Below are 20705 nucleotides of genomic sequence, written 5' to 3' on the forward strand. Positions count from 1 at the left end.
CTTGAACATGTCTCGATACTCCTGCAAATACAAATGGCTAGGCATTTCTGACACAGTGTACATGTAGAAATTTATGCAAGTGCTAAAGATCTGATAGCTCACTTTAAAACTTCGCTTTTAAATTTCGATATTGCATTACTGTATCAGCTACGTATCGCAAAATACTACATTTTACAGTTGGATTTCTACAGTTACAGTTGGAACATAAATTTTTGACATCTTTTGTAACTTTTTTTGACATTAAGTACGTTACAGAGATACTTAACATATCTAACAAATTTGAATTCCTTGTATCTCAAAAATTTTGCGATAGTTCCAAGAGAATGTTCTAATAATTTCTTAGGATATGTGGCCCGATAACATTGTTTTTTAAATGCTCGATATTTCTCTTTTATAAGATTCACGTTCTCAAAACGTTTGATTTCTTGTAATACGATACGTACATTTCTCTATCACAATCATTCTTCCGAGCTTTCAAAAGTTGTTGGACAATACTTGAAGCATATGAAGAGTAAACTAGAATAAAGTAAAGCAAAGTACAAATACTTGGTGCATCAATGCACATCGCTCATTCAGTGGAGCTGTATTGAAAACTTGCTAGGACCTCGTTTCATCAATGTCGCATAACTTTAACTTTTGTTCACTTCATCTTTAATTCTTCTTTAGCTCATTCTTTATCTCCTCTTTCCTGTATAAATTCAAAAAGAAATGATATGAGAAGTGTGATGAAACTTATCAAATATCACACGAAGGACGAAAATGACAATTTCAATCGACATTTCCTACAAATATTTTTTCATCTGAAATTTTTTAAAATTGTAAGAAAATGTTAGAGAATGAAAAATGTATTATTTAAAAATCTGTTAAATATCTTAAGATTTTTTGAAATGTCGTGCAAATTTCGTCATATTCTTGGAAGATTTACATTGGATCCTAATTCGGATCCAAATTTAATCGACGTTGACGAAACTTGGCCGTAAGACCCTCCACGAAAATTCCTTAAGTACGACACGCAAGTTTGATTAAAAAATAGATATTATCTGTGTGAAATTTTAGAAGTCTATCGCACTAGCAGTTGTTTACTCAGTATTAATTCAGATAAGATTCGCATCGATACTGAATTTAAGTCCCTGTTATAATTCAGAATTGTTTGCGAATTGCTTATTGAGAGACTTTATTATTTCTTTAATTTTCCGTATATCCTTAGAATCTATTATCAAATCCATTCTTCTGCGGTTTATCGACTTTTAATTCTCGCAAACTCTCGTCGGGCCTCATGGTTGAATCGCCATTGCGAATTTCTGGTTCTTGGCCATCGTCGTTTATGTTACATCGCTCAGCAAACGTCGCCTTACCGTTGATCAAACCATTTCGGGCGCCATTGACGCTCTTGTTAACAATCGTCTGTTGATAGTTTATAATCGGATCCAATGTGTTACCAGTTTTGCAATCAATTCCGTTGCTTTGTATCATAGTCGTTAGATTCTTCAAAATCGGGATACCTTGATTGTCTGCCAATTGCATAGTGCCTGCAAAATGTCAAGCGCTATTTGCGTTTACATTCAGATACAGCGGTTTCTATCATTAGTTAATTTCAGGTAGTTACTATTTAATGCGGTTGTACTACGTGAAGCTCGAATGGCCGAAAAAATAAATCATCGAGCCACGTTTTCTACGTTTATATACTATAAGGTATATAAGAAATAAACTTTTTTTAGTAAAGTCATAATAGATGATATAAAAATAAATGTACTTATGTAACAAAATAAATAGATTTTTTTAGTTACAGGATTTAAGTACGTCAATACAATACCATGTTGCAAGTTGGGGCAGTATTTATTGGTACTGTTCCATTCCTCGAGTAAGCTGAGGTTGAACATGCTGTAGTCTGGATTACCGGTGACTTCCTTCTCGATTATGAGGAATTGAGGCAAAATGTTTTTCAACTCATCAGCCGTCAACGCTGTGTACGTTTCGAGTAACATTAAGCCTTGACATCTGTAAAGTATGCAAAAGTTATATTATTTAGAGCAACACGATGTTCTTTCTTCTCTTCCGATGAATAAGTACATAAGAATGAAGCAAAGATCTTAGCAGAAGCGAAAAAGATGTGCGTTTAAAAACTAAATATTTTAATATTTAATAATCTGAATCTTGAAATTAATTATAATTAAATATTTCTCGAGATATATTTCGTATGCGCTATTGCGACAAGTATAAAAAGATCAATCATGTAAGATGTTTTGGATTTATTAAGTTCATTTTTTATTAATTTTTCGATAAATATAGAATCGATTTTTCCATCGAAAATGGATAGAGTTTTAATTCAATGTTTTAATTCATTCAGTGTTGAGAATACTGTATTACCTGCGATGCGCCGGTTTTCTGTATATGTCTAATTGAAAATACTGATTGTTGATTAGAAAGCAACGGCGACGTTTGAAGATAGTGAAATGCGAGTCGTCGCGCTGGGCCAACATATTCAGGTAGTCTCGATGCGTCAGCTGAGTCTTCACCTCGATTACTTGGCCACATATTTTGGGTCGACGAATTGTGTGAATATATGACCAGTGACCTTTTATAAAGAATAGAAAATTCAAATTATATCATCACTCGAATCTTCATTTAATGTAGAAAAATAAAATGTGACAATGATGCGATACTAATTCAAAGATACAAAAAATTATCAAATTTTCCCATGATAATGATAATAAACTTCTCTCTTTCAAGTGATAATGTGCTTCATGAACAATTGGATCAGTAAAGGGAGCAAGAGTTTTTCGTCGGTCGCAAGGTGATGATTTACCTTTCTGACCGCGTTTGCGTAAACGGGCCTGCATCTTGGGATTGTTGCTTTGGAGGTAATTATGCACGACGTCGAAGTCCTGGAAAGGCGGGAACTCGCTATCCGCCGGCAGCGGCGCTGTCACGAGGAACTTGACCTTGCGGCTGCTGGCGCGCAACCGGTCGCCGGTGTCGATGCCCAGTTTCTGGCACACACATTCGATCATTCGGCAGATTTTCGACTCAAAATCCTGCGAGTTATCGATGACATCAAAGTACGGATGACCGACCCAAGCAGCCGCAGCCTTGTAATCGAGCTCGCGAGCGAGTTCAACACCTTCGGAGCGACACGCATGTTCCTCTGTGGAGTAGAATTCCTCGGCGCCGTTCGCGGCCGAAACCATGTGGATGATCTGGTTGTACCTGATCAACATGGGAGAAAAAACGAATTGCTTTATGGTGAAAATATTAAATAAATTAATGTCAGCACTAAAATATAATACAAATATAATACAAATAGAACCTGCAATATTACAATATTAAAAAGTATGAGAAGATTAATTTATTAATTTTCATATCGATCCCAAAGACAAAGACGAGTGATGAATTTACAAACTTTCTTGTATCCTTAATTTCAATACCTGTTGTCCCTTAGTTCGACATTGTTCCATCCGTTTGATGCCATCATAAGCTCCCATTTATCTTTCGAAATGACTGCAAAATTTCTCTCATTAATTTTTCATTACTGAGAAAATTTTATCTAATTAAATCAATTCTTTTCAAAGATTTGTACTAACAGGCGGAGGCATCCATTGCACCGCGATCACAGATGATCAGGCAATTCCTCGAACAACTCTCACCCAGTTGAAAGAAAGTGTTCTCGATTTGTATCATCGTGCGCAAAAGATTTTCCTGAAATTTGAATGCTGCAACATACGTAAGAAAATGCAGTATTATACAATGAATGTTTTCCCTCGAATTGTTATATGCGAAGGACGATGGACTTCAGCGATACTTGAAGCGCTAGCCTGAATAATCGCATTATTTATCTCGATAAAAGAGGTCTGAAATTTTAAGGAAGAAAGCTCGATAAACTTCTTTAGGGACGATATTTTTGGAATTATAGCGAGTATACTAATCAAGTTGTCTAAAAGATAATTCTTTATAGTTAGAGGTCTCATTGATCCTTGGATAAGGTACTTTTGAAGCGAGATTCTAGCGAGACAGGCGGACGATCCTCGTTCGTTATGAAAACGAAATTCGCGACTTATTTTAATCGATATTTACATATTTAATAGATTCTTCTGTCTGTATTATTTTGCCAACTTTGAAAAAGGCAAGATCTTATCTTGGATAATTTCATTTCATAATTGAAGAGATTTGATTTATTTTAGAATAGAGAAGTGCGCGAGGATTCGTCTCTCGTCGGCGAGTTTTAGACAGCCTTGGCTGAAACACAATGAAGTGTAAAAATTAAAATGTAAGAAATAGGAAATATAAAAGATTTCGGCGATTTGCAGAATTGGATATGTATATAAATTCTGAAATATTTAAGCCCTAAGATCTACTGTGACCGAAAATAGGTTTAGTTCTCTTAATTGGTAAAATATGTATAATATTGCCGACACGCATAACGGGACTACGAGAAGCGATCGATAACCAGGAAGATGCGACTTTGGGATAAAATAAGCTCCTATGTCTACAAGGCAGCATGAAAAAGTGTGTCGATATTATAATTGGCTTATTAATTAGCAAATTGAAAAAGCGTTAATAGAAAAATTAATTTTATAAAATTCTGAACATAGATAAAAAATTATTTAATTTTACTTTAACAATCGGAAATTATTTCGCACACTTGAAAGTTTCTTTTGCTTTTCATTTCATTAGGCACATATTACTCTTCAGCCTATAATTCTTCGAAGAGAATTAAATCGTTAACTTTTTTAAGAATAAATTACAATACTAATAGATAAAGCAAGAATTTAACGCTAATAAATAATCATATTTCTCGTACATAAATAAAAATTAATTGAATATTGAATACAACTTCAAACGCTTCGACTCGCATTAAATCATCATTAGTGAAACGCTAATCAAAACATTTTTTTTCTTTAAGAAGAATTAAAAAATGATATATTACTGCAATAAATTCTATTTTATATACTAGGCGCTAAAGACGATCAATTTAACAAATGAGGAGCAGACTTTCAAAATGTGTTTTGTTCCAAATTTCATTTTTTTAGTTAAAGGTGGCGTAGTGTTTAGTGTTAAAAGACTCATTATAAGCTACTCTGAGATATTCAGAAAGCATTTTTTCATCGTTAATTTAAGTCTATTCTACAATGTGCTTTTTGTTTCTTGTTTCTTCTTTTTTGCTATTCTTTTACATCTTGTCTTTTTTTGCTTCTTATCCTGTTTTTCGGTTTCTGTCGCTTGAGATAAAAATTAAGGAACTTCGAAAGAGACAAGAAGTACGATTGTCGATAAAATGGTTGCAAAGGAGAAAAAAGCAAAAGGTAAAAAACACAAAACAGGAAATAAAGATCACATTATAGAATAGGCTTTATATGCTGAAAAAACATATACATTTGGAAGTGCATTTTTTAACTAGAGACAAATAAAATGCATTTGTTTAATGTTTTTAGCAATTTTGTTTAATATTTCATATTCTACTGATTGGCATATTGTTATTTTCTGTAAAGTGCATAATTTTCTTGTGTGCGTAGTTCCTTTCTTTCTCGTTTTTTGAAAATTACAAATTTTGAACAAATGCATTTCGAAAAGTCTGCTCCTCAAATATTCTTTAGAGCGAGACAGGGAAAAGTTGGTGAAAAATAAAATTTTGATTATCTTAAAAAGATTATCTCAAATATTTTCAAAACACTTCCTTATGCTTGTTCTTACATTGTGTTACATCGTGTCTCAGGCCATATACTCTAGCGCGATAATTCGGACTCACCCACGCCAGAATCGATCTCCAAGATCTCCGGCCATCTCACTTTGCCTTCATGCCTCCTATGATCTAGACAAGAGGATCTCGCGTGCAAGGAATACGGGCTCTCCGCTAGAACCAACCTTGATCTTGGCCTTGCGTCGTCATTAAGACTTGGAAACTCGAGTTGAAAAGAATATCACGCTTCTCGCTTTTGCACTCGACGATCAAATCGCGAAAGAAAACTCATTGAAAGGAACTGATGAAAGAAGTCTCGCTAGATGAAGATACGAATTAAACTTTTGCGCCATCGAAGTTTGGAATTCTTCGATTGTTCTCGGTTTCTATACAATCTTTCTTTTTAACGAAATTAAATGAAATTTTTTTCTCCTTTGCGCAAGTGTAACAGACTAGTGTCAAGAGTCTAATATCGTCGACAACGAGAAGAAAAAAAAACACGCGGATCGTATTACCGCACTCGAGTTTCGCCATCGTGTTTTTTTTATATTTTTCTTTTCTGACTGACGAATGTTCCTTCGCAAAAGAATAGCACAATGACAAATGACGAGAAATAAAGGCGGTAACAATTCAACGTTTTTAGTCTTTCGATTTGTCGCGAACATCGTAAACGCACACGTACGTCAGTTCTTTCAATTAACTACGGTCTGCGAGGAATCAAAAGAGTTGAAAAGTTGAAGCTTTTAGAGCTTCAAAAAGTGATAATCCATCGTGATGAGATTTAAAATATACGAATGCAAGCAAACAATGTTGAAAAAAATGTCTGGTTGGATTAATTGAAAAGTAGACAAGAGAGAGAATTCGAATTTTCTATTAAATCCACTAGAATTCGAGTTAAGATAATTAGAATTCCGATTGATATAATCAGAATTTTTCAACCAGATATTTTTCTCAGTGTAAACTAAAGTCATGAATTTCTAACTTTTTTTATTTCCGCAAATTTACTATTAACTCGAGAAAAAAATCAAATATTTTACAAAAACTGTCATATGTTTTTGATAAAAGAATCTAAAAAAAGCAGGACAAATTATCAGAATGACATCAAAATCAGCATTTTTCAGTCATTTGTAATTCATTTTAACGTCATTCTGACATTATCGTGATTTGTTCTTCTTAGGAATCACGTCATTTTAACATATATGATTAATTCCCAAGTAGCAAGCTAATGTTATTTTTTTCGTTAATTTTTTATCAAAATAGCGTCCAATGTTGTCCAAATAATGACGAACAACGTCAACTTGCTACCTAGAGTGTAAATTATCTCCAGCTCAATTTTATTGACGTGATTGACGTTTATATATAGCTCTTATAAAAATCGTATAATGGAAAAGATGCAAACTAAGGTAAATTTGATATACTCGACAAGCTAAAACGTATGCATAAAACGTAAGCGGAGGAAGCCTGATATTCATGTTCGTTCGTTTCCGTTCAAGGGCGAGCTGATTAAAGTCGCACGATCGTCTTACGTAAGGGCGAACACAATTTTGAACAGACACGACCACCGACGTAGCAACATTTATTATCTTATCTCGACATAACGCAAACCTTTCAGTCCCGGTGGGATGGGACGTTTTATGAATTCATAAAATAAAAAAGAAGTGTGCATCGACAGACAAGCTCGGCCAAGCGCACACAATACGTTCTGCGTGAAGTTATTTGCAGGAGAAATAATGGTGCAAGAGAGATTAAAAATAGAACGGGGGACTGAAAGGTGGACCAATTGACAAGGCAAGACGTAAAACGGACGAAGCGATAAGTAATGAAATTTCGCGTGACGATCGGTCAGTGTGAACAAAGTCCATCACAATACCACTATTAGATATATATCAAAGGAGTAATAATAATCTCCCGTAAATATATTAAATAACATTTTGTTACTTTTAATCCTTTGGTGTATGTAAATCATTTCTGTGATTAATTTCAAAGTAAACAACACGCAAAATTAACGTATGCACTTATATAGTAAATAATAAACTAAATATTTGAATCATTTAATCAAATTTAATATATATATTTTTTTTTTAGTTAAATTGTTAAACTCTATTATTTTAATTAAATTAACGACATATTAAGTAGAAGTAATGGTGATTTATAGAAATAATTAAAATAAGTAACTCTAATTGAATATAATTTGACATAGATTTAACAGTGTATATCATAGAACGGAAGGCCAAGTTTACTGTAACTTAAGCAAGAATTTTGACGTTACGCAACCGGGTATGCTGTATAAACGAAATGCGAAACAAGCTCGCGGCGATCCATCGTGCTCATCAAATGCAACGTTTACAGCTGTTCTGGGCGGAACGAGATGTTTACTCCACGTGGGAGAGGTCCACGGTTTCTTTCGGCATCCAACGTTTCATACGCGATATAACAGGTCCAACTGGTTTTTTTTTTTTTTTTTTTTTTTCCGTCAAGATGCGATATCCTTTTTCTCTCTCTTTTCCTCTGTCCTTCTCCTCTGTCTAAAGCTTGGGATTTTTCCGTCCGTGCTTATCCTCACATCGCGATTGCGACGGTTGACGCAATCCATCGTATTACCGGGGTAATATTTCCAAGTCGCAATTTTTTAAGGTTGACAAAAAATAATAAAAAGATGAACGTTGATAAAGGCTAAGAAACGAGGAAAAGATTACAAGACAATAAAGATAATAGGTACCTATATATAACTAATTTAATGTCAAATGATGTTCAAAAGTGTGAAAAATGATGTGTAGATAAATACGTTTCTGAAATTGATATAATATGAAAATTATACATAAAAATAAAAATATGAAGGTATTCTACACCGAAAAAAAAGGTTTAATTGAAAATGGACAAACTAGAAAATTCTGATGATACCCATCAGAACCCATTCCGATTATCTCTAACTAGAATTTTAGTAGATTTAATCAGAAAGTTTAATCGAAAAATTCTCGTTGAAATAATCGGAATTCTGATTGATATAATCAGAATTTTCTGGTTTGTCCATTTTCAACCAAACATATTTTTTTCAATGTAGTTCATATATCTTTTTTTTCTTTATATAATTTTAATATTATATATCGAAACCATTACGAACTGAAGAAGACTTTGTGAGTTGAAACATTTTCATCTACACATTGGACATAATTTGATATTAAATTAGTTACACTATATACATATAGTACTAATTATTATCTTGTAATATTTTTACTCGTTTCTTGATCTTATCAACCTTTAATTTTTTTTCTTCGCACACACAGGCTAGTGAAAATTGTTAATAATAATGATATCTCGCGTTTTTTTTATTCGTCTTCTGTCTCATTTATTTTCGAAAAATCGTGAAAAAAAGGAAAAAGCAAATCGACAGTTAATACATTAATCCAATTCTGCCAGATAAACGAAAGAATGTCAAGTCAGTCAGTTTGATCCTTCTTTAATTAATAATATCAATTACTGTAGCTTTGGCCTGAATTTGCATCATGGATTGAAAATCCATGCATTCCTACGCTAATTTCCGCATATCTATATGTTATTAAAGATAAGTTTTTTAATTTACGTTTTAATTATTAAATATACATATATGTAAATGAAAATGACAAAAGTCAAAAGACGCGAGTGTAAAGAGGAAACGGGTGATGGGGGAGGGGAGGGGGGTGGGGCGTAAAAGTGATATAATCAGCAGACTTACCCTCCTCCGCGTTCAGGTCTGAAAACTTGATGCCGCCACTGAAATGGAAAGAAAGCAGACAGCAGATATGAGACAATTGCCTAGATACACACTGCAACGCGAGCGTTTATTAATTGCGTTTAATCAAACGTTTGCAACGTAATTGTGACGTTAAAACAGTCTTAAATATATATCTCGCAGCTGCAACTACAGCGGCAATTGAAGGAGTTCGTCATTATACATGGATACTATTTGAAATCGCCTCTAAATGTCTCTCTACGCCACAGTGCTATTTCTCGCGAAATAGAATCAACGTGCAAATATTATAGTAAGTTTTCTAGAAGCTCCTGTCGAGTAATCTTGAAAGTTTTTTGCGTATAGCTTGTCGAGACGCAAATTACTTCGCTCACTTAAAATTTACTCTTCGAAGCTTATTCCACGAATTTTTCATTACGATACTTGACTGAACGAGAGCGAGAGGGCGAACGGCTTTATTTCAGTCTTTAAAAAGTCCTTTTAACCCTGCAATGCGTAAAAAAAAATTAAGTACACACAGATTTGTGAAACTTTCATTCCATATATCTTCGTTCATATTCTCTGTAATTTTGACAAATTATTTTTTAAATTAATTTCAGATTACTTTTCTGCAATGTCCAATTTTAATCTTCCCAGATTATATCTCTCCATTTTTCAATCCTTGAGACACTTCATTGTAAGGGCATTCCAGGGTTAATTCGAAAGAAAACCGTAATCGTTCAAGAGTGACTCTCGTTTCAATTTCTTTCTTTCTCACTGTCTCTCGCTTTCTTTTTTTTTTTTTTGTAAACTTGTGATCGTATAATTGCATACCTGAGCAGCACGGTCGCTGTCTCGGGGACACGGAACACCTGAAAAAGAAGACAACCACCGCTCTATCGAATCCAAAACGAAGGGTAAGAGCCCCCGAAACTAGATCGCGTTTTCGTCTCTTTTCAAAATTTCTTTTTTTTTTTTACTCGAAATTCAGTTTGCGAGACATTGATTCATAACCTTATAATTTATTTAAAACTTTTTAGAATAATTTAAAGATCATTGCTGTTATAACATTCCTTTTTCTTTCTTTTTCTTTAAGAAAGACTCGACTTTAAATCGATCAAAAGTATGCATTCCGCAAAGCTCGACGAGTTGATATTTAAAAATCGACCTCTACACGCAGTTACGACTCGCTGTACGACTTAAGGCAAGGTAAAATCTCGCTCCAGAGAGAGACGAGCTATGGAAAAAATGTGGCTCGATTATGCCGTAATGTGTTATCCTTGACTCGAATATTATTGTACTAGCACGCGACAATCGAACGATTTCTGCAAGTACACGCTAGACTCTATACAGAATGATAATTATCCCCTTCTCGGCTATTCCATCAATAACGAACAACCCTGGTGTACGGCATCTGTCGAATTGAATCTAATGTGGAATAGAGCGAGCATCGCTCTTGGAGAAAAAAGCTAAAAATCAATTGGGGGAAAAATATGCAACGGAGATTTCTATTTTTTTCTCCTTTCTTTCTTTCTTTGCGGAAACTTTTTGTTTTTAAAACCAAAGGGTTCTACCTACCTTCCAGCCCATATTCTCAAAGAAGGTGCACAGCCTGGTCTGCCCGGTTGTTTTGCCACCACATGGTCCTGCAATAGCAAACACTTATTAGACAGATTGCGCTGAAATTCTTGAAAAAATTTGCGCAAGACCGAGATCGATATATTCGGATCGTTACGCTTTACTTTATGATATTACCATCTCCTTCTCCGTCTCTTTCGTTACGTAAAATAAACGATGAGCGTATGAAAAGGCAGATGCCAATAAAAGTCAAATTGAATTTAATTGGCGCGCGCCAGCACGGCTATTAAGTCGTCGCGACGTTATGCATCATGCTCGTTATACATCGGGATAGTGAATTTGAGCTCACTATGATCCAATCCCAAAATAAATCACGCGTCCCATCAAAAAAATTCCAGAACTTTTCCAAAACTTCTTCTCTCTGAGGGCCGATTGTGTATCACAAAATAAGGTGAAAATTACAAAAGTGAGCAAATACACTAGAATACTCATAATTTAATTGACCAAGGGAATTTGTTCACTTTTGTAATTTTTCATCTCATTTCAAAATACACAATCGATTCTCTAGTTATATCTTGGCATCCTAATATTATGTCATATCTACATAAGTTAGCAAAATAAAGTGAGGAGAATTAATTCAAATTAATATTTTCATTTATTGTGCTTTGTAAGTTAAAAACAAATGTTCCGCTATTTTATAAAACGTATCATATCCTGATACTCAGTCTAATTTAATGTTTACCCTTATCCCAAAACTAAACAGAACAGAATTCCTTGATTCTCTACACTCTTCTGATAAAAAAATGCAACCAAATTATTTCCCTTCAGTGTAGAAAAACAATGAAATTATTTTTAAGATTACTTTTGAAAAAAAATTATTCCCCTCTAATAAGATTTCTTTTTACTATAATTTTTCTTCTGCTTTCACTACAAAACTCGTTGAGTTTCGTAGAAAATCTTATTTAAATTGTATGAATGTTTAAATCAAGATTAGTCTTCAAGAAAATAAAGAATATCTTATTTCTTCTAGCTCGGAATTGCAAAGCAATGAAAAGTACAAGAAAGATCAAACACGAACATATAATTGATAAAAAAGCATCATTAATCAAGAAATAAAAACTAGCTTTTCAAACCATTAAACAACAAATGGAAGTTTGCGATTTCACTTAGTCACCTTCAGCCAAGTTAAAAAATTATAATAGAAAGAAATTAAGAATTTCTTATCTTCTTAATTTCTTTCTGTTATAATTTTTTAATTTGATTGAGAATGACTAAGGGAAGCCGAAACGTCCGTATGTTGTCTAATGATTTGAAAAACTAGTTTTATTTTCTTTATTGTTGATGCTTAAAACTCCTTAGTAATCACCATAGTCATATTGAATCGTAAAGACAGAAGCAAGAAATGGTACGTTAACTTTTATTACGTGTCATTTATAAATAAAAACATTTGGATAAAACAAAATAATGAGATTGCTCCGAAACATTTATAAAAATGGACGAAAACTATGTTTATCTCCCCTGACAGTAAATAATCGCAAAAACTGCGATAAAAGGTACGTGTAAGTGAAAATAAGCTATGTATGCGCATTAAATAAAAGCACTTCATGTGTCTTTTATCATATTTCACGATTATTTACCGACTGTCAGGGAGGATAAGCATAGTTTTCGTCTATTTTTACGTTTTAAAGCAATTTCATCATTTTATCCACATTGTCTTTATTTATAAATGGTACGTAATAAAAATTAACGTGTCGTTTCTCGCTCATGACATCACGATTCAATATGGCTGTGATGACTAATCAGAAGCCTTAAATAAACTAGTCTAATTTGAGATGTAATTATTTACATGTTTGACCTTTCTTATACTTTTCGTATCTTATCTTCCATTATTCGAATACATTGTTGCCAACATTGTGAGCATATAAACTTTGAATTTCTGGCAAAATAAAAAGGAGCAAAATAAAAAAGTTCTTTTCAAGGTTTCTTTATTATACTCATTCGTATCAAGTAACTCAAGTTCTAGATTTCGTAAAAATTTCATTATTTAAATTTTGTTAAATTATTTTGTTAAATTATTCTACGTTTTTAATCTGTCAGTTGATATAAATATCCGTTATTCAACAAAAGATAACGCGTCGTCAACGATAAAACGAATTTATCAACAAGGCTATCTGTTATGTCGTTTGCGTTATCTGTGAATTTGAGTACTTCCCGCTTTTATCTGCTGATATATGATAAACATAAGAAATATCGACGCCGAAGAAAAATAATGTCTGACTCATGTAACGCGGATGTCTGAGAGATGTCTGAAAAGCGTGCAGTTGGTCTCAGTACGAGATGCGGATCTGTTTCACATTCAACATTGGCTATCGCCAGTAAATAATGAGTAATACAATCTAAGTCGACGTGGTGTGCCTCCTTTGTATTTCTTGTTATATAAAACTCTTTCTGCCTTAATCCAGAGTTCCTTTCTTTCAAGCAAAGTGTGTTTTCTTCCGAACGATATTTTATTCTGTCGAAAGGTGTAGACTTTAAATTGAAATCGCAACTTACTTTCGTAACGTAATAAGAGTAAAGTTAGACTTTAATCGTAATGCAGCACAATGAACAATACGGATTGCGACTAAATAATGTTTTAAATGACGCAAAAAAAAACAACTGCATGAATAGAATAAAGTATGAAAGCTTTTTTGTCCGTACAATGGATTAAATGAAAATTTATGCGGACGGAGTTCCGTTCTCGGCGGGACTCTTCTCCCAGGTCACCCGGTACAGTTGTGACCGCGTGTCCCTGCGTGGCGCGTGGAATCGATCGACATCCGCGTGTGGCTACGATAACGAACGTTGCAAAACGTTGCAAAGAGAACGGTAAGAGACAGTGCGATGCGGTGTTACAGCAGCACGAATGGCGAGATGAACCGAGTTGGTATCTCATTTGCAAAATTTTCGATCTAACGGTTGGAATTAACCATCCCTGGTGAAAATTGTTCTCAAGATTTTTCATACAATTTTTCAGAATTTCTATATAATTTTATAACTTTCTCACATTTTTTTTTATACAAATTGGAACATTTCTCAGAAAATCTTTTCTCAGAATTTTTCATATATGTTAATTATGAAATATCATAAAATTTCTAAAATTTTTTTGTAATTATAATTTCTGATGAAATGTTTGTAAAATATAAAAAATTAAAAAATATATTTTTTTTAATTATGGGATGAGAAATCTCAGAATATTTCAGAATATGAAAAATTCTGAGAGAAGATTAAACTTTCCGAATATTTCTAGTACTTCTGAAAAATGTTCCAATTCGTACAAAAATTATAAGAAAAATTTTCAGGGATATTATCTATATTTACAGTAATAATTTCTTAAAGAAAATGAAGGACAAATCTAAAAATGTTAGGACTTTGTTTCTAAATATTTCCAAACTATATAGTTTGTGTCTGTCAGAAATCTGCGCATTAATTTCTGAAGTTTTCCTGCGTATTTCTATTTGAAATAACTAACTCCCAAGTAAAACACAAATCATTATAATATCAAAATGACACCAAAATAGTTGCAAATTTGATTATTAAAAGTCACTTTTCAATCAATCACGCTTTATTTTGATGTATTTACTGTGATTTTGTTGTTCTGCTTGGACTAATATTGTCCTTAAAATTAAATGTGTCAGCTGTTTCCGTAAATATTCGCTCATTAGTGCGATATTAGATATTGGAATGCTAATTAGAAAGAAATTTCCTATGAATTTAAAATAAAAGACAAAATTAATTTTGAAAAAAATAAATAAATCTGAAGGACAACTTAGTGTTGCCAGATGTTCAAAGTTATCCCTTATATTACGACTTTCTCAATATTTTAGCTGTAATTTGGAGTTTTTTGTATAGTCATCTCAAAAAGTTACTGGAAAACTCTCTTAAATTTTTTGTATCCCCCAAAAATCTCCCGATAAAAAGGAAACTTCAAATCTGATAGAAATTCTACTGAGTTGGAAACACTAGAATAGGACAACTACATGAAATAAAGGACTGTCTTTTACGATAAAGGATATATAGTCACCGTTTCTATATTTCTTTCACGGTATATATAATATATTTTATTTTTATGCTTTTCCCGAAAGCTTTCGACGTATTTCAAAAAGAGATCTTTCAAGAGACAGGTATGCGAAAAGGTTGAGATATTTCCTTTGTTTTCGTTGTATAAAAAAATTCTTCCTAATACGGAGTTTCTTTCTTTCCATGAAGACTTTCTTTCAAGAATTCCGAGTGATATTTTATTCTGTGTATATTTCTTCTAGAAAGATACAGAAACTTCGACCTTAAATTAGAATTTCGTAACGATAAGAGTAAAAGCATTCTATACACCAAGGAAAAATTTTTTTGTTGCAATTAACAAAATAACTATAATTTATAATCATTTTTGGTACTATAAATTTGATGCTTTCCAGCAAAAGACACAGTATAACACAATGATTTCATCTTTGTTTAAAATTGGCAAGCAATAAGAATACAATGTTTCCCTGTGTTATTTTACATCATTTGTATCTATTGTTTTAGTAAAACTATAAATATTATTATTACAACTTATAGCACTTTTATAATAATAATTATAATTATTAATTTTTTATTATTATTACTATTACTAATAATAATTTATTATAGTACTAATGTTATAAGAATAATAATTAAACAAATAAATAAAAATGGAACTCCTAATTATTTTACTAATTATTTTATTGCAATTACTAGCCACAAATACAAAACATTTTTCTCTCAATATATTTTCAGATTTTCCTGCTTCTTTGTACCTCATCGCCAAAATCTTTTTTAAAACTTGTCTGCAGGGAATGCTAAAACTGCTTGGAAAAGGGCCAGAACTTGATTCCACTAAAATTCAATTACGAAAATTATATTGAATTACATCTCAATTTTATTGACATACGCGCGATCTGACTCTACATGGGCAAAAATTCATGCTTCCCTGCTAACAATTAGCATGCTTCCTCTTTTTTTTCTCAACCGTGGACTTTGAACTCATTTCTTGATTCAAGATCAAGAGAAACACGAGCAGTCCACACCACGTGCGTCCGTCACGCCGGCCGGGAAAAACGTCTCTTCGCGAAAATTCCGCTCGCGTGAAAGAAACTTCTCACGCGCGTGTTCTATTCTCATATCCGTCAGCGTTCTATTCTCACGTTGCAGGCACGAAATTACGAGACGAGCAATCGCCAGTGATCGTCCTCGGAGTAAGAGATTTATAAAAGAGGAAAAAAATAACGGAGACACATGCCAGTGGCTTCGCGTTTAAAAGCGAACACTACCTAAAGAATCAGGCGGTAGTGAGAAAACAGCTTTAGAATGTTCTTTAAGTGAAACACGTGCTTCGCTCTGTAAACCTATGTAATTCTCATTTCTCTCTTTTTTTTTTGGTCGTATCTCTTTCCGGATTTTTTTGTTATATTTTATTTTGTCGCAACTCGATTAATACCAGTTTCTTCTGACTTTGTAAACTTCGAGATTTCACCCGGAAGAACGATTCTTAATTATGACATAAGTAAAACGCTTCTTTGCGTGTATCTACGATTAGAAATGCTAGATTCCGATAATTGTAAGATAGATGAATATGCATTACAAAATAATGAAGCCGGAAATTCTCGTGTAAAAATCAACGAATCAATCGAAATGTGAAACGAATAAGAATCGACATTGTGTTCTTTTCTATCAATATAAATTAATCTCAATTAACTTCGTGTATTTTTTTTTCTAATTCTTATATAACTATAAAAAGATAGGAAAATAAAATCAAAATTAAAATTAAACCATATTGGTGGAAATAAGTCTTAGTTTATATATCTGACGAAGTTTAAAATAAACTGAGAGTAAAGTAGACCAAGGTAAGTATATGCTATCGTTGTCGAGTTTTCCATAACTCTCATGTTATACTTTATCGTAAAATATTTCTAAAATTGCTTGATAAAAAAGCTCTCTATTTAACTGCAACGTATTAGGCCTGTTTTTTAATACCTGAACTAGTATACACTTTTAGAACTTAAAGTGAAATAGATTTTCGATATTTGACTGCAGTAAGGAAAGAAAGGGTTCTCCCGTGTAGGGGAAAAAAAATAGACCCTATCGCGGAGCACACAAAATATGCAAATTCCAAGAAAAAAAAATCAATGGGAGACACTTCGCATCACATGTTTTTACTCTTGCAGACTCGCTCTCGCTACGGTTTCCCGATCAGCGAGATTCGTTCGAGGCGAAGTCCAGAACGGGGAATCAATTCGCGCTTAATCTACTCCAGCTCGGAGGAGCAGTTTTGCACGCACGGGAGGGGAGGAGGATAAACGCGATTATACCCCTGTTACGTACCTCCGGTTAGCACTAACTTGTACACGCGTTTCTGATCCATCGCCGTCGCAGCGGTTCCACTTCCGTTTCCGTTCGGAATCGCTCCTTCTCCACTTGCTCCTATCTCACGCCTTCTCACCCTCGCTGCTCGACGACAACGACGTTGCCTTCCTCGGGGATGCCGGGAGGGTGGTTGTTTCCTCCGCTCCGGCCTCCGACGTGACGGGGGACGCCGAGGGGACGTGGCGGGTGTACGATGCTCGAAGGCGGCGGTGGTCGGTACTACATAAATACCTGGTAGCACATCTCGGATCGGCGCGTGCTCGACCGCGTGCTCGGACGACGCATGGAAAAGAAACGGGAGGGCGGAGGACTGACGGCGACGAGAATATCCTCGGCGCTAGCTTGTTCGGTGATTAACCGTTAAATTTCGCGAGCCTTCTCTCACCGCGGGTACCTGGCCCTTTTCACGTAGAAGGAAGAGAGGAAAAAAACACGGTGCGGCGAGTCTCGCGCGACCACGATTCGGCGCAACAAACGCACGGACGTCCGTCCCGTACCACAGCTTGGAGGCATCTGAAGTGAGTTGCGCAGCTGGTCACTTCGGTTACTCCGGTTGCGAATCGCGCGAAGTCACGCGCGCTCCACCGGAGCCGGAAGGCGCCGACGAGCACCACCACGGAAACGGAAACGATGACGGACTTCCGCGCCAAATTCAAGCGTGTTCGTCTATGCTTTCCACGCTCGTTGCCCCATTCGCGTTTTAAAATAATGGGTGTGCTCCAAAATTTATTGTCAGTACTCAAAATCTACACAATACATGTAACGTAAACTACAGATTTTTACTACCGGTAGTAAATTTTGGTACACAGCTATCGATGAACCTTCGGATTTAATACTTGGCTCCTTGTTTGTTACTTTATATTTATGAAGTTAGATATTTAACAAAAAGAATCTTTTCATACTTTAACAAGAAATATTAACTTACATTGTTATTCTTGCAAAATGAATTCTTTTATTAAACGATGCCAAATATCGAACGTATATTATAAAACAAGTGTTCGATAAACGTGTAACAATCGCGTTGAAAGATTGAAATAGTTGAAAAATAAATAACAAAAATATTAGATAATAATTGGATTAATAAAAATAGTTAATTGTTAAAGTTTAAAAAAAATGTTTTTCTTAATCGTCATAAATATATGCAATGTCTTTTTTTTTCTCGTTTTAGACATGCGTTCGACTTCGAGAATATTTTTGAAGATATTTTTTAAAGATAATTCTTGAAGATAAATATAACGGAATTCATGCGATATATATAAATATAAATACTAAACCGGCCGCAAATTGAATTCAATATTAATTAACATTGAAATATATAAGAATTTTTTCCATAAAATTTTTTTGTAGTACAACCACAAATGGCAAATGATGCATTGTTTAATGTTTCAAATTGACAATATTTATTCGAAATTTATATCTATATATCTGACAATGAAATCTATTATGTATATATTGGAATATATTCTGATTGTAAAAATCGACAAATTAAATTAAAATGCTGCTCGGTTTGGCATTAGTTATTGCGCTTTTTCGTGATACGGGAATTGTACTCACCGAAATTGTTTTTGATTCCGCGTCTAGAGAACAAAAACACCTCTTTGCACAACAATTTTCTCTCGTGAGATTGTAGAAGATTTACCCGTGATGAATGTTGTCTTTATATATATTTCACCACATCCCCACATCGCGACTGTTTAAATTACTTTGGAAAATATATCGATGGAGGAAAAAACCAACGAACATTTCTTTGTCGTCCTCGTTAGCACAACCACAATAAAAATAATGTCCTTGGTATAGATAGCATGCTCTGCTAAGTTTTCCTTATTTTATCCTCCTTCCGAGCAACATAAGAGGACGTAAAAGAGCCACGTAAAACCTCTTTACGTATTTTTTCAACCTTCGATTTGCTAAAAATATATATTATGTTTGAATTAATTGTAATTCTTATATATATATTTATAATTTTTAAATATTTTTAGTACATAGTCTACAAATTTTTTTTTTTACTTTACTCTTAAATAACGGGATAATAATAGAATACAACCAACGAAAATAAAGTTACATTGATTTTGTTTAAAAAAAAAAAAAAGACTTTTATTTTGATCAAATATCAGTAATTTGGAAACTTAAAGAATAGATACAGACACTGGAGAGTCTCGAATATCTTTTTTTCGTTTTTAATTTAATCGTTGTCACTTATGCGATTTCTTCAAATCTCGATATTTTTTTTACAATTTTCATTATAATATGGATTTATGAAATAAAATTATTTAAATCGGTAGAATCGATTCTTCCGTATTCCTCTCTTTTTCTTTTTTATATTTACAATCTTTTTTTTCTATTAACAGATATTAGTTAATGTACAGCTAATATCTTAAGTAAACAGCGCTGAGGATCGGATCTATTGCGTAATTACGATGCATAGTACACTGCTCAGAATGATTAAAGAATCATGAAATTTAATCTTATATTCGAGCAATCTGAAATTACATCGGGGGCATTAATAGACAACACATATATTCACAATCATATATATCCAAAAAGATTTAAAAATATAAAACTAATATTTCGGATATTCATAGGAAAAAGTAAGACGAATAAAGATTAAATTATTCTAAATGACATCAAGTATAAAATATTTTATATAATAAAATATTTTATACTTATATATATAAAGTTTATGTTGGAATTTTGTGCTCAAAATATGTTTCTTTTTAACGTAAAATATACGCACGAAGGAAAAGAATAATGAAAATTATTAATATTACGATCAAGGGGCATCCTTGAAATTTTTGATTTATCAAACGAGCAGTTTAACGAGCATCGCTGTAATTAATAGGCACTGCGGACAAATATACGTTTAACAACCTTTTTGAGACAAAACACACAATTAGTAATACTCTATAGGTCTATTTTTTTAACTGAACCTTGTTGCACTATCTATTTCTTTTTTTTCTTTCATTAGAGAAAAAAAGAAAATGTAAACCATGCAAAAAGTTCAAACTAAAAAGAACAGACCCATGCATTCTTCGATATTATTTGCACTTGTCATATTTCAATATTCAGAAAAATCTCATCGTCGCGCAGTGAATCGTCGATGATCTCTAATTCTAACACCCTTAAAGAAAAAGATGTAAATACATATAATACTATATATCATTAGAATAAAGGCAGAATGAATATACTGTACATAACATTAAATATGTGAATGATGAATCATATCCTTAAATTTATATAACTTTTTATATATTATTCTTTTAAACTATTCTTATTATATTTGTACAATGTTTTAGACAGAGATGCGTCAATTGTTGATATTAGGAAAATACC

The 20705-nt window shown here is 33.3% G+C and overlaps 1 protein-coding gene across 3 annotated transcripts; it reads right to left on the reverse strand.

Moving 5' to 3' along the window:
- Positions 1–849: 849 nt before the first annotated feature.
- On the reverse strand, positions 850–19229 carry LOC108746960 (TRPL translocation defect protein 14). Of its 3 annotated transcripts, none has more exons than XM_018484113.1 (10): positions 18930–19229; positions 10959–11026; positions 10215–10252; positions 9387–9424; positions 3582–3710; positions 3426–3498; positions 2807–3207; positions 2368–2575; positions 1814–1998; positions 850–1529 (listed from the first exon to the last, which is right to left on the reverse strand). In XM_018484113.1, the coding sequence occupies exons 2-10, from the start codon at positions 10968–10970 to the stop codon at positions 1204–1206; spliced, it is 1410 nt and encodes a 469-aa protein (XP_018339615.1). In that variant the 5' UTR covers positions 10971–11026; positions 18930–19229; the 3' UTR covers positions 850–1203. The 3 variants fall into 3 exon arrangements, with proteins under 3 accessions (XP_018339615.1, XP_018339614.1, XP_018339617.1); XM_018484112.1 differs by lacking the exon at positions 18930–19229 and adding an exon at positions 17334–17519; XM_018484115.1 differs by lacking the exon at positions 18930–19229 and adding an exon at positions 17444–17512.
- Between the last annotated feature and the right edge of the window lie 1476 nt (positions 19230–20705).

The sequence above is a fragment of the Trachymyrmex septentrionalis genome, unplaced genomic scaffold, assembly GCF_001594115.1.
Source record: "Trachymyrmex septentrionalis isolate Tsep2-gDNA-1 unplaced genomic scaffold, Tsep1.0 scaffold19, whole genome shotgun sequence".
Classification (NCBI taxonomy): Eukaryota; Metazoa; Arthropoda; class Insecta; order Hymenoptera; family Formicidae; genus Trachymyrmex; species Trachymyrmex septentrionalis.